At 38.8% G+C, this 12,548-nt stretch overlaps 2 protein-coding genes across 3 annotated transcripts; one reads left to right on the plus strand and one right to left on the minus strand.

The window, feature by feature from the left end:
• The first annotated feature begins 1,260 nt into the window (after positions 1 to 1,260).
• Positions 1,261 to 6,909, plus strand: LOC128230177 (acidic mammalian chitinase-like). 2 transcript variants are annotated; one of them, XM_052942234.1, is made up of 7 exons: positions 1,261 to 2,229; positions 2,379 to 2,815; positions 2,906 to 3,030; positions 4,370 to 4,493; positions 4,734 to 4,919; positions 5,078 to 5,197; positions 5,307 to 6,909. In XM_052942234.1, the coding sequence occupies exons 1-7, from the start codon at positions 2,151 to 2,153 to the stop codon at positions 5,652 to 5,654; spliced, it is 1,419 nt and encodes a 472-aa protein (XP_052798194.1). In that variant the 5' UTR covers positions 1,261 to 2,150; the 3' UTR covers positions 5,655 to 6,909. The 2 variants fall into 2 exon arrangements, with proteins under 2 accessions (XP_052798194.1, XP_052798195.1); XM_052942235.1 differs by having other exon boundaries at positions 1,261 to 1,742.
• Positions 6,910 to 8,899: 1,990 nt separating this feature from the next.
• LOC128231106 (serine-rich adhesin for platelets-like) lies at positions 8,900 to 11,759 on the minus strand. Its single transcript, XM_052943526.1, has 3 exons — positions 11,692 to 11,759; positions 9,431 to 11,011; positions 8,900 to 9,194 (listed from the first exon to the last, which is right to left on the minus strand). Exons 1-3 carry the CDS (start codon positions 11,757 to 11,759, stop codon positions 8,900 to 8,902), a joined length of 1,944 nt encoding a protein of 647 aa, XP_052799486.1.
• Between the last annotated feature and the right edge of the window lie 789 nt (positions 11,760 to 12,548).

Here is a 12,548-nt window from a genome sequence, read left to right on the forward strand (position 1 = left end):
GTTATCATTAACATTAACAGTTGAAATTTTGAGACCAAGCATGGTCATAATGAGACAGTGACTTGGTCTAAAAGGAGTAGTGAAGTATGGACTCCTCATTTACCATTGTACATATATATATATACATATATACTGTAGCCGAGGTGCCATTTATTCAATCCTCCATTACCATGCTTATATGGAGGTGATGCTGCTGATCATATCAAGTCTCTTGCAAACCCACTGCCGCAAACTTGTGCCGATGTTCAATGTGTTCAATTTTTACATACTTAAAATTTATAGATATTATTTTAAAATGTATAGATATATTTAATTGATGTTTATGTACAATGCATTCATGTGTCAATTAATGATTGCTTATATATTTAGATATAATACTGAATTGCTCAATTCATTTGAGTTTCCAAACTATAATTTGTATAATTCCAAGTACAAAACAAATATTGATTTTGTGTGACTTTGATGATTGTATCTTTATAATGCTACCCTGCTAGTAAGAGATGGATGTTTTGAAGTGGTAAAGAGATTTTTGCTATATTGTATGGTATCTGTTGAGTGGTTTACATGTATCAATGAAGTTTGAATGAAGTGGGTTGAATACTTACTTACTACTTAGTGATAGTTGCTGTTGTAGTGAAAATACATTCACACATCGAAAAATAAACAATGTAATATAACACGTTTGAAATATAGTCTGCTGCTTTCTTTTTGAATAGATTTTGTATATATTCTGCCTGTCTTGTTTATATTTTATCTACATTGTGTGTTGTTGTCCCACTTTAAGTGTTGGTGATATAAATCGGCGCTCAAATCCATATACAAACCAAGCAATAGCCCTGCTCCCCACGTCAGTACGCCGTACAACATCCCGCTTAAGCGGTGGTGTACTAAGTTGTTGTTTTGGGCGATACACAACACACAAGAGTGTCCATGTTCTAGTATGTGAAGAGCCACAACTCTGATCCTACAGGGTGCACCGTATTCCAGGCTCACAAGTGCATATCGACTTAATAGTATATAAGAGGTGCGCGTGTATCAATACTCGTTGACATTATTTATTATACTTCATGAGACGCCGCACTCGAGAAGCAGGATACGTTTTGGCAAACAGTTGAGGACAGGCACAGTCCTTTTCCTTTAAATGGTGTTGAGTTTGACAAATATCGTCGTCGGAAACCATTGTACTTTCTTCCGTCACACTCCATTTACAACGAAGTGTAGTGAGTTTTTATTCGGGGCGGGTATCCCACGTTTGACTAATATGGACGTGTGGATGTTCGGGTTTTGTTCCAATGAGAGGACATATATATGGACCAGTATGACAAGCAAGGAAAATGGAGAACGATCTTGGATCATTATATTCTAATATTCAGGAATTCACTCTCATCTAAAATATGACATTATTGTTGAGCGTTAAGGTAAACACGATGCACAACCTGGTTGGTCGCGGTCCAGTGACGAAATAGATGGTAAAGGCTAGGCAACTATAATGGCAAGTCGAATAAATTAATGAGCATTAATACGCAACACGGGGAATATACTACCACACTGTTTAAATCATAATCAAAACAAAATGACGTAAAATGTTGGGCCTATGTGCACATACAGTGTATCGTGACTCTAACGTTGGATATACCACTTAAACCAACCTATCACACTCGATGTTGATTTGGAAATACCGAGCAAGTTACATTCTGAACGTGTTCGTCACCCATCGCGCCTAGAGACGGCGATATTTGAAAGTAGGAAAGTCTTTCAGATAAGGGGGATGCTTCTGTTTACGTGTTTGACCAAGAGGGGGCTGATGCGTACATTCACCTCGAGGGTCGCCACCCAAATATATGTATATGTAGCAATACGAAGGTTTTTGTATCATAACAAACGCTTGTCATTTAAAATTTTAAGTATTATATCATTATATTGAAACGTTCTATGTAGAGAATAGCACATTTTTGTGGTGATGACATTAAAAGATTTATCTTAACTCGGACAGAGGACATTTATAACAGCCCTTGTTACTGGTGCACTGTTTCGCTTGATTAATAAGCGTTCGTTGATAAGGCGTGACACGGATCAGTCATTTCCTTGGGCAAATTGTTCAAACATATAGACAATTGGCCAGACGAAGGACATACATTTCTACATCAATAATGTGTCAACTATTGAGTGTAATATTGATATTAATTGTTTTAACTGGATGCTTCTCAATAGTTCTCGGAGATTTTTCAGGTACGGCATATCAAAAAGTTATTTTTAACGCAATTTTATCATTAACTAATAAAGGAAATAATAAAACAGGAAAACAGGAATAAAAATATTCTTTGAGGAAGGTATTAAAAAGACACTTAGTAATATATACATTTTATTTTACATTTTAGGGAACAAACTTAAAAACTTCTGTTACTTCACAAACTGGTCTCCTTCCTTGGCCAACTTTGAGGCCCGTTTTGACGTTGAAAATATCAACGCTACATTATGCAGCCACCTGATTTACGCCTTTGCCAACATGGACGTGGTAGATCTCAAACTCGTAAAATCCGAAATCGGGGACGATAACGGCTCTCTGACAAACAAGCAAGGCCGATATTTTGAGTTCAACAAACTTAAAATCCGCCATTCGGAGTTGGTAACGCTGTTGTCCATCGGCGGCGCTAACGGCAAAGGATGGTTCCAGGTGGTTGCAAGCGAAACCAGCATGCAGACGTTCGCAAAAAACGTGGCAATCTTCTTGAGGGACCGCGATTTCGACGGCATTGACCTCGACTGGGAGTACCCGTTAGAGCTCTACAGGAACAAGTTCACACAGCTGCTCCAGGTAGAAACAACGTGTGTTATTTGATCAATTTATTTCTAGTATTCGGTGTTCACGATCACTATAAACTCAGCATGTGCGACGTCATTACAGGTGTTCCGACGAGAGTTTGAGAACGAGGCGATGCAGACCAGCAAACCGAGGCTCCTTGTCTCAATCGCTGTCGGCGTCAGCGAGGACACAATATCCAAGTCATACAACATCCCTGAAATCAGCAGGTTTGAAACCCTTTATCGTAACGTGTTCACGAACAACGGCAACGGTGGATTATCGGATGTTGCTTATGTTTTGTATTGCTTTCCATTACACACCAAACATAAATAATTCATTATATACGGTAAAGATAATACCAGGGGGTCCAACGTGAAATGTGTTCGCCGAATTTTAAGTTAGGGAAATTGTGTGAAGCCGAATAAAATGGCGGCATTGAAAAGAATTTCGGTGTTTCAAGGATGTATTTTCACCTGGTAAGTAAGTTATATCACCTTTCTCGCAATATAAATACGACCACACGTGTAAGCGTCTCTCGGTTTTTTAACCTATGTTTCTAGAGGCCTTTACAAAAAAGTTATTGAATGTATAAGCTGAACGATTGATTGTTTACAAAGTGAAAATAGAAAACTTTTATTGACGCAGCTATATTCTGATTCTGCTTCACACAAAATCTGCATAAAACTTCGTCGCCCAACATAAAAGGTGTTTAAACATGAAAAAGTCGGCCGTATAATACCCATGTAAGTGCAGTAGCGGTCGAAAAGATAAATTATGCAAATATTCAATAACAAATAGCTAAAACAGGTACAAGAATGGTAAACTTGGGCCGAAAACACAGTTTCAAGTCACGCAATTTTCTATTTTCACTTTGTAAACAATCAATCGTTCAGCTCATACATTCAATAACTTTTTTGTAAAGGCCTCTAGAAACATAGGTTAAAAAACCGAGAGACGCTTACACGTGTGGTCTCCGGGTAGGCCTATTTATATTGCGAGAAAGGTGATATAACTTACTTACCAGGTGAAAATACATCCTTGAAACACCGAAATTCCTTTCAACGCCGCCATTTTATTCGGCTTCACACAATTTCCCTCACTTAAAATTCGGCGAACACATTACACGTTGGACTCCCTGAATACGAGTAATTCAAAATGAGCTCATATATAGGTGTGCCACAAAATGGATATTTGAATTAATCATCCCTCAAATAGAACCAAAACATACTGCTAAAACACAGTGGTAAGATATCCCGATGCGCCTTATCTGAGACTCAACACCACTGCCTTGGTAAACTGAACTGAAAATATAAAAATGTATAAGACAGGGTTCAGAAATGACGTATTCAACAAAACATCTACAGACACCCAGAAAGAAAAAAATGACAATTTTAAAATGGATGTTTATTTTATCCCGTCAATTGACCAATTTAATACAAATGAGGACGTACAATTGTACACACTCGTGTATGCCTAATATTACCTTTATAATCTTATACCGTATATATAATAAAATGCATACACTTGCAACGTATATACTTGCTAATTGCTGAACACGTATTTCAGCTACGTGGACTACATACAGGTGATGGCGTACGACTTCCACGGTCCATGGAGTCAGGTGACGAGCTTCTCATCCCCACTCTACTCGCGAGGATCCAACATCCGTTTCAACCAGCAATACAGCCAGGTCAGTTGTTCTTTATGTAAATATATAATGTGTGTTCAGTGAATGTTTATCCCATTGTCGTATAGCTCAACATTACCAGAAAAAGCAAGTTTCTGCCAGGTGAAATAGTATGTGTTTGTAACGCAAACGGGCATACCGCGAATTACCGCAATGTCGAACGGAAGTAAAGTTCTTTACCCGCTTGGCACTCATCATTGACAATCGTACACAGAACATTACCATGGCATGTTCCATTTATAGCAATGGGCGATAGATCGGTGGATATCTGGCGGGGCTCCACGTAACAAGCTCGTGCTGGGACTGACTGGGATCGCCACCACCTTCACCTTAGCCAATATAACGGACGCCGGGGTCGGAGCCGCAGTAACGGGGGCGGGAAAGACCGGACCCTACCTGGGACACGAGGGGCACGCAACCTACTATAGGGTAACAAAACTTCAGGTGTTACAGATAAATAAAAACATACAAATAATTAACCGACTGCACATTCATGTCTGTTATTACTACAAAAAGATACGTTTTGTAGAAATTGTTTACACACAAGACATTCAAATGCTGTCGTTGTCATTATAATGCTTTAATAGGTATGTGAGCTGATTCGGAATGGGGCCGTTTACCGTTTTGACGAGGAACAAAAGATGTCGTATGTCGTTTTGGAAGACCAGTGGGCTGGCTACCCCACGCCCAAGAGTATGAAGGAAAAGGTACAGCTATACGTTCGAATACATTTTGTGATGATAAATACGCCCTGTTGTTAAGAATTCCCAAACACTGGAGCTTCATTTGATATAATTTGTTCGCGTGGTTTTTCAGGTTCGGTTTGCGCACAGTCGGGGCCTGGCGGGGACCATGTTTTGGTCTCTTGAGGTGGACGACTTCAAGGGTACGTATTGCAATGCCGGACAGTTCCCGCTCCTCACTGCCGTCTACGACACTATTCAGGAAATGGCGCCCTACGCCTCAGGCCAGTTTACAGTACAGACCACGGAAAGACCTCCAATCACTACTGTTGACTTCAGACTGCACCACAAGACAAACAAAAACGGAATTAATTTCTACGATATGGTAGACTCTGCCCAGATATCCAGCCTCAATTTTCTTTTACTTATTTCCTGTTTGTGTGTGTACAACATATTCAGTTACGGACGTCATTTTCGATGAAACAGGAACAACACAAACTTTTAACCATGCGTTGCATCCGATTAGACTATCAGACCTCGTCTGGGAAAAAAGAAATCAGAAAGGACCCGTTTTTTGACAGAACTATATGCACTATGTTCTGCCAATTACCACGGGAGCAACTGATTAATTGTGATTGAGTTATAATTTTATATTAATGACCTAACAGATGCCAAAATGTCTTGTTTGTCGCTTTCATCATTTTTCTTCAAACCCACAAAAAGTAGTTTAATTAAGATCGGTGACGTTTGGACCTATTAATGTAGCCACCATTTTCTATTGCTGGCATAAACGGACGCGCATTTGCGCCAACTTATTAAAAGTTCACAAAATTGCGACTTATTAACTCAAAACTGTATGCCTTAAATATTAGACATAATTATTAAGCCGAATTTGACGATATAGGGGGCGTAACTTTTGGGCGCAACTTCACGAAACCGATCCGGTTAGCGCAGTGGTTAGCATATTCGCATCTCACAACTTTTAGGCGACCAGGGTTCGATTCCCGGCCAGGGCGCATGTGAAATTGGTTAGTGGTCACAAAGCCGGACAAGTTGGTTTTCTCCGGGTACTGTGGTTCCCCCCACAACATAAGACCACACTCTCGCGCAACAACCGACAAAACAAATTTGGCTTATATTAAATTTTGTCTTTAAATGGTGTATTTTGTATCAATATGCATATTCTTTCTACCACATTGTTATAAAAATGTTCACTTAGACAGTTTCACATGTCCTCAAAACCGACAATGTAAGACTGTCAGAAAACTTCAAACTTTGTTCATGTTCCTTGAACTGTTAAGGAGATTCAAGTGTGTATCGTAGGCCTTAAATGAAAGTATTTCAGCCCTTTTACGAAATTGTTTGCCGAAGACTGTCGGCAAAAAAGTTTGCTATAATAAATAATAATTTGTATAAATTTTCTTCATACATGTGTATTTTGTGTTTGTTGTTATTTGTCGAATACTGACTGTAAATCCCTGGCACATGTGTATTTTGTGTTTGTTGTTATTTGTCAAATACTGACTGTAAACCCCTGGCACATGTGTATTTTGTGTTTGTTGTTATTTGTCGAATACTGACTGTAAACCCCTGGCACATGTGTATTTTGTGTTTGTTGTTATTTGTCGAATACTGACTGTAAATCCCTGGCACATTTGCATTTTGTTTGTATGTGTATGTATAATTGGATGTTTACAAAAGAGAACAATGCAATATCATTAAACTTATTAAACTAAGCAATACATTGGGTTATACTTAAATAAGAAAAACCGTTGTTAAACCTCCATAATCTTTAAATCTAGTAATAAAGTACATTACCTGTAAAGATGTATAGCTTCCGTATGGTATGGAACACTTCTTACATGAAGCCGATGAGACCATACATACTCAAATAACAGCTTAGTGTATCGAGGAAATTCTTAAATTTAGATGCATTACATTTAGACCAGTTACATCCCAGTCACCACTGTCAAGGCCATTTGCCCCCCCCCCCCCGACAAGCCGCTGATGACCTTGGCAACGGTATCCGTGTTTTCTACGAGCGACGTAGTTGCAAGATGTTTAGCCATACATGCATGGACATTAGTTAGAGACTCCGGCAAAAAAAGGACATGTCCGAGATTGTTGTTTGTACGGAAATGCTAGAGATTATAGGGTTTGTTCTTAAATGTTCGAGACTAACGGGATTTGTATGGAAATGTTCGAGAATGTAGGGGTACGATAATGTTACTATGGTTTTGAGGTGTTGGTGTTTGTAGGATTATACACATTGTATGATGTTTTGTGGTTTGAGTCCGGTAGAAGTACCGAGCAGTCATATAAGATACAATGCAAGTTATATACGGATTCATGAACACAACATGTAAAAAAGATAAATTACACATGTTCAATACATTTTGAAAACGAATGCCTGACAACGATGTATCTTTATCAAAGGTACTGTACATGTAAGGTGTACTCGTAAATTACTTTAACAAAACTCGCACGTTACTCGAACAAAACTCGCACGTTACTCGAACAAAACTCGCACGTTACTCGAACAAAACTCGCACGTTACTTGAACAAAACTCGTACATTACCTAGCACGTTACTCGAACAAAACTCGCACGTTACTCGAACAAAACTCGCACGTTACTCGAACAAAACTCGCACGTTATCGTACTGTTGCCGCATTTGCGAAAACATGTGGCAGCAGGTCCGCATTTATGCAAAACACGGTTTTGAATGCGTCGTATTTTGCTGGAGAGACTCATTTAAAGGCGACAATACTCATACAGTTGACGTAGAGCAATACTCGACCGAGGTGCGAGATACGTACATGAAGTTTTCAGACGGCGAGAATTTTAAACAGTGTTCAATTCTCATTTCCACTTCCCGTCTATATGCCATAAAAACGACAATAATGGTTCGACTTCATACAACACATATGACGACAGCTCTTCGACCTACCAAGATAAGAGTTATTCTCTTTATTTTCAAGAATGACGTATGGTTGTTATATCAACGAAAAGGGCAAAGGTTAATAGATATGCCGTAAATATTTGAAAGGCCTGTGAACACTCGCTAGAGCGTCTAAAAAGTGAAATGATGACCACATTCAGAGACGACTTCCAAATATACTGCATAAAAATGAATGACAGAACTCCAAGAAAATATATAAACAATATGATTAAACTGGTGAGGATGAAGATGATCAGGGCCTGATTCCACAACATGATTATAGTGGTGAGGATGAAGATGATCAGGGTCTGGTTCCACAACTTGATTATAGTGGTGATATGTTATATCTGATTCACTGGAACTTATGTACGAACTACGAAGTGTTCCCTTTGTTTCACTCGAACAAATGCATTTAGCCTCTGATTGACTGTAACTAATGAAAGAACGGATCCCTTCATTTGAACTTATCTACAAACAGTTTTCTCTGTTTCACTGGAGCTGATTAAAGTGGTCCCTCTGTTAAACATGAACTTTTGAACTAACCCTAATCATCTGATTCATTTGAACTAATGTACGAACTGATCCCAAATGATTCACTGCAATTAATTAATGTTCTTTCTGATTCACTGAAACTGTTTCCTCTGTTTCACTGGAAGTAATGAATGTTACCTCTGATACACTGGAACTTATGTACGATATGGTCCCCTTTTTTAACTGAAACTGATGTACTTACTGGCCCCTCTGTTTCCCTGGAACTAACGTATGAACCCTCTATTTGACTGAAACTTATGTACGAACTGGTGCCTCTGTTTCACTAGAACTGATGAATGTTCCCTCTGTTTCACTTGAGCTGATGAATGTTCCCTCTGTTTCACTTGAACTGATGAATGTTCCCTCTGTTTCACTTGAACTGATGAATGTTCCCTCTGTTTCACTTGAACTGATGAATGTGCCCTCTGTTTCACTTGAACTGATGAATGTTCCCTCTGTTTCACTTGAACTGATGAATGTTCCCTCTGTTTCACTAGAACTGATGAATGCTCCCTCTGTTTCACTTAAACTTATGTACGAACTGTGTCCTCTGTTTTAGTGTAACTGATGAATCTTCAAATTGATTTTCCCTCTGAATAACTTGAACTGATGTATCTTCCCTCTGTTTCACTTGCACTTATGAACAGACTGGTATCTCTGTTTCACTGGAACTAATGAATGTTTCATATGTTTCACCGAACTGATTTACGTTGTACTGTTCACTGTGTTTCACTGAATCTGGTTTACATATTGTTACCTTTGTTGAACTAGATCTGATTTACATACTTCTGTTCTCTTTGTTTCATTTGATCTGGTCTACGTTCTGATCCCTCTGTTTCACTAGAACTGATGAATGTTCCCTCTGTTTCACTTGAACTGATGAATGTTCCCTCTGTTTCACTTGAGCTGATGAATGTTCCCTCTGTTTCACTTGAACTGATGAATGTTCCCTCTGTTTCACTAGAACTGATGAATGCTCCCTCTGTTTCACTTGAACTGATGAATGTTCCCTCTGTTTCACTTGAGCTGATGAATGTTCCCTCTGTTTCACTTGAACTGATGAATGTTCCCTCTGTTTCACTAGAACTGATGAATGTTCCCTCTGTTTCACTTGAGCTGATGAATGTTCCCTCTGTTTCACTTGAGCTGATGAATGTTCCCTCTGTTTCACTTGAGCTGATGAATGTTCCCTCTGTTTCACTTGAGCTGATGAATGTTCCCTCTGTTTCACTTGAACTGATGAATGTTCCCTCTGTTTCACTAGAACTGATGAATGTGCCCTCTGTTTCACTTGAACTGATGAATGTTCCCTCTGTTTCACTAGAACTGATGAATGTTCCCTCTGTTTCACTTGAACTGATGAATGTTCCCTCTGTTTCACTTGAAATGATGAATGTTCCCTCTGTTTCACTAGAACTGATGAATGTGCCCTCTGTTTCACTTGAACTGATGAATGTGCCCTCTGTTTCACTAGAACTGATGAATGTTCCCTCTGTTTCACTTGAACTGATGAATGTTCCCTCTGTTTCACTTGAACTGATGAATGTGCCCTCTGTTTCACTTGAACTGATGAATGTGCCCTCTGTTTCACTTGAACTGATGAATGTTCCCTCTGTTTCACTTGAACTGATGAATGTTCCCTCTGTTTCACTTGAACTGATGAATGTTCCCTCTGTTTCACTTGAACTGATGAATGTTCCCTCTGTTTCACTAGAAATGATGAATGTTCCCTCTGTTTCACTAGAACTGATGAATGTGCCCTCTGTTTCACTTGAACTGATGAATGTTCCCTCTGTTTCACTTGAACTGATGAATGTTCCCTCTGTTTCACTTGAACTGATGAATGTTCCCTCTGTTTCACTTGAGCTGATGAATGTTCCCTCTGTTTCACTAGAACTGATGAATGTGCCCTCTGTTTCACTTGAACTGATGAATGTGCCCTCTGTTTCACTAGAACTGATGAATGTTCCCTCTGTTTCACTTGAACTGATGAATGTTCCCTCTGTTTCACTTGAACTGATGAATGTGCCCTCTGTTTCACTTGAACTGATGAATGTTCCCTCTGTTTCACTTGAACTGATGAATGTGCCCTCTGTTTCACTTGAACTGATGAATGTTCCCTCTGTTTCACTTGAACTGATGAATGTGCCCTCTGTTTCACTTGAACTGATGAATGTTCCCTCTGTTTCACTTGAGCTGATGAATGTTCCCTCTGTTTCACTTGAACTGATGAATGTTCCCTCTGTTTCACTAGAACTGATGAATGTTCCCTCTGTTTCACTTGAACTGATGAATGTTCCCTCTGTTTCACTAGAACTGATGAATGCTCCCTCTGTTTCACTTAAACTTATGTACGAACTGTGTCCTCTGTTTTAGTGTAACTGATGAATCTTCAAATTGATTTTCCCTCTGAATAACTTGAACTGATGTATCTTCCCTCTGTTTCACTTGCACTTATGAACAGACTGGTATCTCTGTTTCACTGGAACTAATGAATGTTTCATATGTTTCACCGAACTGATTTACGTTGTACTGTTCACTGTGTTTCACTGAATCTGGTTTACATATTGTTACCTTTGTTGAACTAGATCTGATTTACATACTTCTGTTCTCTTTGTTTCATTTGATCTGGTCTACGTTCTGATCCCTCTGTTTCACTGGAACTGATTTTCGTACTACTGTTGCCTCTGTTCAATTTGATCTGGTGTACGAACTGTTCCCTCTGTTTCACCAGAACTGAATGATGTACTACTGTTCCCTCTGTTTCACCAGAACTGAATGATGTACTACTGTTCCCTCTGTTTCACCAGAACTGAATGATGTACTACTGTTCCCTCTGTTTAACCAGATCTGAATGATGTACTACTGTTCCCTCTGTTTCACCAGAACTGAATGATGTACTACTGTTCCCTCTGTTTCACCAGATCTGAATGATGTACTATTGTTCCCTCTGTTTCACTGGATCTGGTTTACATACTGTTCCCTCTGTTTCACTGGATCTGGTTTACATACTGTTCCCTCTGTTTCACTGGATCTGGTTTACATACTGTTCCCTCTGTTTCACTGGATCTGGTTTACATACTGTTCCCTCTGTTTCACTGGATCTGGTGTACATATTATTCCCTCTGTAATATTATAACTGATTTACGTACTTATGTTCCCCCTGTTTCATTATAACTGATTTACGTACTATTGTTCCCTCTGTTTCATTATAACGGATTTACGTACTATTGTTCCCTCTGTTTCATTATAACTGATATACGTACTACTGTTCCCTCTGTTTAACTGATTCTGGTATACGTACTGTTCCCACTGTTGTATTATAACTGATTTACGTACTACTGTTCCCTATGTTTCATTATAACTGATTTACGTACTATTGTTCCCTCTGTTTCATTATAACTGATTTACGTACTATTGTTCCCTATGTTTCATTATAACGGATTTACGTACTATTGTTCCCTCTGTTTCATTATAACTGATATACGTACTACTGTTCCCTCTGTTTAACTCATTCTGGTATACGTACTGTTCCCACTGTTGTATTATAACTGATTTACGTACTACTGTTCCCCCTGTTTCATTATTACTGATTCACGTACTATTGTTCCCTCTGTAATATTATAACTGATTTACGTACTTATGTTCACTCTGTTTCATTATAACTGATTTACGTACTACTGTTCCCCCTGTTTCATTTTTACTGATTTACGTACTATTGTTCCCTCTGTTTCATTATAACGGATTTACGTACTATTGTTCCCTCTGTTTCATTATAACTGATTTACGTACTACTGTTCCCTCTGTTTAACTGATTCTGGTATACGTACTGTTCCCACTGTTGTATTATAACTGATTCACGTACTACTGTTCCCTATGTTTCATTATAACTGATTTACGTACT

The sequence above is a fragment of the Mya arenaria genome, chromosome 4, assembly GCF_026914265.1.
Source record: "Mya arenaria isolate MELC-2E11 chromosome 4, ASM2691426v1".
NCBI lineage: Eukaryota > Metazoa > Mollusca > Bivalvia > Myida > Myidae > Mya > Mya arenaria.